The sequence below is a fragment of the Micromesistius poutassou genome (assembly GCF_964030765.1).
Source record: "Micromesistius poutassou genome assembly, chromosome: 23".
In the NCBI taxonomy this organism is placed as follows: Eukaryota; Metazoa; Chordata; class Actinopteri; order Gadiformes; family Gadidae; genus Micromesistius; species Micromesistius poutassou.
The window spans coordinates 6,871,278-6,876,229 of record NC_140293.1 but is presented as its reverse complement, the minus strand read 5'-3'; the positions used below and the strand labels follow the sequence as shown (position 1 = coordinate 6,876,229).

General features: G+C 54.3%; 1 protein-coding gene across 1 annotated transcript in view; it reads left to right on the top strand.

Annotated features, from left to right (window-relative positions):
- Positions 1–4,653, top strand: part of ccdc149a (coiled-coil domain containing 149a) — a gene marked incomplete at its 3' end in the record, with an annotated part of 11,997 nt that extends 7,344 nt beyond the window's left edge. Inside the window, exons 11-13 of the mRNA XM_084487532.1 lie at positions 1,205–1,300; positions 3,264–3,500; positions 4,631–4,653. Coding sequence (XP_084343658.1) covers positions 1,205–1,300; positions 3,264–3,500; positions 4,631–4,653 — 356 coding nt within the window. The remainder of the gene's footprint in view (positions 1–1,204; positions 1,301–3,263; positions 3,501–4,630) is intronic.
- Positions 4,654–4,952: the final 299 nt, after the last annotated feature.

Genomic DNA, 4,952 nt, shown 5'->3' with positions numbered 1-4,952 from the left:
ACACACACACACACGTACACTGACCACACTCCCTTCCTCTTCCCTTTACACACACACACACACACACACACACACACACACACACACACATACAGATACACAGATACACACACACGCATGCACGTACAAACACATACAACACATACTCACACACTCACACACATACTTTTCCTCTCCCCTGCACACATACACACATGCAGACACATAAACCCACTCCTCCTCTCCACACACACACACACACACACACACACACACACACACACAGCCGGTGTGGGCCTATATATACGTTACCACCAGCAGCACCTTATAATTGCCTTTTGTATAATACTTTCCTCGGTCACGAAGGGCGAAGCCATGCGTGGCCTGCTTAAAGCTGCACTATACCTATACTTGGTGCCCCGGGGTGCGGGCTAACGTAACACGGAGGAATCACCGCCGCTTTAATCTGACCGCGGAGCTGCTCATTGGCTGGTTGAGCTCGAAGAAAACACCACAGCGTCCTCATCCCCGTCTCCATCCCACGCCGACCGTCGCTTGCCTCCGTTTCCATCTCACCGTCGCCGCAAACACGCGCACGTGCACGCACACACACACGCGCGCACACACGCACACACACACGCATACGCGGTCGCGACCTGCTCTACGCAATGAGTGGTCGGTAGCGATCGGACGCGAGAGACGGAGAAAGGCCTTGCGGCACGTGATCAGTCCACGGCCGCCGCTGCCGTGGCAACTGCCTGCGTTTGAGCGACACCTCCCAAATCCCTCCCCCCTCTCCCCCCCCCGCCCCCCCCTCACCCCCCCCCCCCCCCCGATGACTAGCATATGGCGCCCGACCAGGAGTGCCGTGCGTGAAGGCGTCGGTAATGAAGACGGATGATGGAGGGGGAGGGGGGGGGAGAGGAGGGGGAGGGGGGGGACAGGAGGGGGAGGGGGGGGAGGGGGGGGGAGAGGAGGGGGAGGGGGCGAAGAGGAGGGGGGGGCGGCAGGATTCTTTATGAGCGCCCGGTGCACGCTGTCATTTATTTATTCGATTCCTCTCTTACCTGGCGACAGACGATTCAGGGCTCATTCCCGACCTTCGGTTGGTCCGGGCAAAAGGCCCCCCCCCCCCTCCCTGCTTCAGTGACGGGCGGCGCCGCCGCCGACGTGTCCCCTGACCTTTGACCTTTGACCATTTTGTGGTGGCGGCGACATCACACAGGGGCCCGGGAGAGGACCCCCGCCCTGGACGAGGCCCTGCGGCCCGCCCCCCTCCTCGTCCCCACCGACGCCTCGGCCCGCCCCGCCCCGCCCCCAGGTGAGTGTGTGCGCGTTAAACCGTTAACGGGCGTCGCGCGCGTGTGTGTGTGTGTGTCGGCGTCACACACACCCCACTTTTGTTTTTGTCTGCCATCGATTACGACGGCCCGTGGCATAATGGCTGTAATTAGGCATCTTCACTACTGCAGCCCCCCCTCCCGTCCCCCCTTTATTTGACCCAGACCCCCCCTCCCCCCCCCCTCCCCCTTTCTTTCCCGCCTCTGCCTCCGCTCTGTTTTGTCATTGGTTGCAAGCTGCCCAAATGCCATGGCATTTTGGAAATGTGAGGCGAAATTCCGCCTGCTGACATTCAGAAACTTCTGCCACGTTCCCCTCTAAAGAACTGTGTCTGTGCGTGCGTGCGTGTCTGTGTGTCTGTGTGTGTGAGTGTGTCTGTGTGTGTGAGTGTGTCTGTGCGCGCGCGTGTGTGTGTGTGTGCGCTCTGTATTCGCGCGGTTATAAATATGGATGGCGGGTGCATGCGGCGCGGCGGTCGGCGCTGTTGTTGTGTTTCCCTTCCTTCTCTTCTCTTTGACTACTCCCTCCTCCTCCTCCTCCTCCTCCTCCTCCGCGTGTTTCCAGGGGGCCAAGGTGGAGGCCAGCGCCGTGCTTTGTGCAGTCCTTAACCTTTTTTGACTGCACACATCCACAAATATGGGTCAGTAATCCCCCAAAGTGCAGGCATATTTCCGCAAAGAGGCAGAACTAAGCTGTTTTCATCGCACGGGCGCCGCGGCCGTCATGCCCGCAGCCCTCTTGTCTGGGGCGCGCCGGCTGCGTCTATATTTAGCCTGTTGCCATGGAAGTACAGTTCAGTCCGTTAAGTAATTGAAATAAGTTTCTCAATTGACATAATGGCCCCCGGAACCGCGGCGCGCGTCTCCTCAATGCGGCCGTTGATAACGTTAAGGACAGTAGTGGCGGTCTGTGGACGCTAGCGCGGGTTTCGCCGTAGCTGCGGTTCACGGGTGAGGCTCTGCTCAGCGCTCCGCCTGCTCACGCGATGTAGTTGTGAAGCAATACTTGTGTAAATGCAAGGGGGAAATCTGGAGAAGGAACGCAGAGTGGGGGGATCCCTCCTTCCAGGGATGGTCAGGCATAATTGACATACATGCATACATACATACAGGCAAAACATTTTAAATGGGTGATGGGGTGCTGGCCGGTTAACCGTGAGGAGAGTCCAGGCATCCAGTCGCAGTCACCACAACATGCTACGAGAGTATAAGGGGTTAGAAGGGAAACGTGCAAAACTGGAAATGTAGACTGCTGCAAATGTAGTAACAACACACACACACCAAAAGGTAGACCTTGGATGAAGGCCTACACGCTGGCTCCCTAGTCCCTACGCTGCCTCTTGCTTCCGTCCTTATGATAGATATTGGCTCAGGATCCACAGTTGTGAAGAAAGGCCTCAGAAGGGGAATGCAAAATGTGGAGTACTGTGTTGGGTCTGATTGGGTCCACCTACGTCGACTTTGACATGAAGGCCAACTTTGACAAGTGGAAGAATGGTTTAAATTGGAGGATAATGCTTTTTGAGATAAGATACCTTTGATATAGGGCGGGAGCCTTTGAAGGGAGTACCTTCCTAAGCTTGTTTCCTGTGATACAAAACGTACAGTTTTGTATCACATTTTATTTCTAACCTCTTCTCTCGTTGAGCACTACCATACATTTATTTGTATATTTATATATATATATATATATATCCGTATCTATATATATATCTACAAATATATGTAACCATGGTGAAACAACAAACCAGTGTGAAAAGCCAAATTCATGGCATAAGTAAAGCCATCTTACTAGTAAGTAACAGTAAAAATAGTGAACTATAATAATCAATTCTTGGCGTTACCTATCCATGATTTCACCATAAACACATCTTTGATTGCTTTGTCTTCCATCCTCCCCATCTTATCTGATGACCAATCACACTCCTCCCCTTCTGCGGTCAGGTGACCAAACAGGAAGTGGCCGGGCGTCGTCGGGGGGGTGCCTCGCCGCCGGCAGCGGCCTCGCCGCAGATGAAGCCGACCGCGGTGGTGCCACGGCAACGCTGGACATCCCTGAGGTCCAGCAGGGGGCGGAGTCCCACCACGGCGTGATTGACAGCCGAGCGTCTGAGACAGCGACGCTGACGACGGAGGAGGAGGAGGAGGAGGAGGAGGAGGAGGAGGGGCTTGGGGTTGAAGGTGTGGAGGAGGAGGAGGAGGAGGAGGAGAGCGAGGAGGTGGCGGCGGCGGCGGTGGAGGAGGGAGAGGAGGCGGTCGTGGCACTGGTTGGCCCCGGCGACCACGCATCCGGGAGCCAGGAGGACCCCCACTCCACCTCCTCCTCCTCGTCGCTTCTCCGGGAGGAGCAGCAGGAGGAGGAGTGGGGTATTCACTGCCCATCGCGCCAACGGGACCCCCGCCCCACCAGCAGCCTGGTCTAAAGCCTGAGACTAACGGAGTACCCGCTGTCGCTGCCGTCGTTTAGTCTTTTATTTATTTATCTATTGTTTCCTGGGGATTCCTAGCTTGTTATAAACAGTTCGGGTGGCTCACGTTTTGACCCGTTCGGGGAAAAAATACTTTGCGCTACATATGTACGCAAAACCGATGCCAGCTGCCGCTCGCACCCTGCGTTAGTTTGCTCCGTCCTTTGCGTACTAGGCTTCTCCCTGGGCCTTTAGTACGCCTGCCTTGATGGTGCGATACCAACAGACGTCACAGGGGGGCAGTACGTCAGAGGTCCTGTGACGTTCGAGACATGCAAGATGGAAAACAGGAAACTGGGAAGGAGAAGTTCACAATGGCGGTGGATTTTAAAGGGGTGATATTATGCCACCAGGTGTCAGTGTGGTTAGCTGTTACAAGCGGTTTAAAAATCGGCATTTTACCTGTGGCATAATATCACCCCTTTAAAGAACAATTAGGCAAGCCGGTTCGCAATTCCACCCATCTGTAGGATTTGACGTTGCCACTGCCTCATGACATGTCTACAAGTTGACGTTGGAGTTGACGTTCTAGTTAACTGTCCTTAACCCGAGTGAGAAAGGACGTAAAACAAAATGGAGGCTGATCCGAGAGAGCGTTCCAACATCCATTCGGACATCAAGTACACATTCGAGTACGGGAACACTTATGTTAGTGCAGCATCTGCGTACGTATACCTACGTTCACGTACCACAGTGGAATACGTGGAGGCCTTTACACCCGGGCCAGTGTTGCCAGGTCTGCCACCATCGCGCAGAGCCTGAGGTGGCTTTGAGACACGCCTTGATGTGAAGGAACTGACAACCCTGAAATGAACCCCTGCTACCAAACCCTGTGGCCTACAGGGGACGTCCTGGTCGAGGATTGACGACAATCCTCGACCAGGTCGTCAGACGACAACACAGAAACAGGTCGGTGCGACCCTCGGATTAAATAATCGCAAACGTTTAATCCCATCCCCTTCATCAAGATATTCCCGGAAATAAACCCTAGTTCATGGATCCTTGCTTACTGTTATGTGGACTATCCAAATGATGCTTGATGTCCTTTTGAATTTGTTAATAGATACTGGGAAGCGGATTTGGCTATTTGCTGTTCATGTGCATTTTGGAAGAAGTGGTATGCTACTGACGCTCACATAAAATATATAAAAGCTAGCATCGTGTA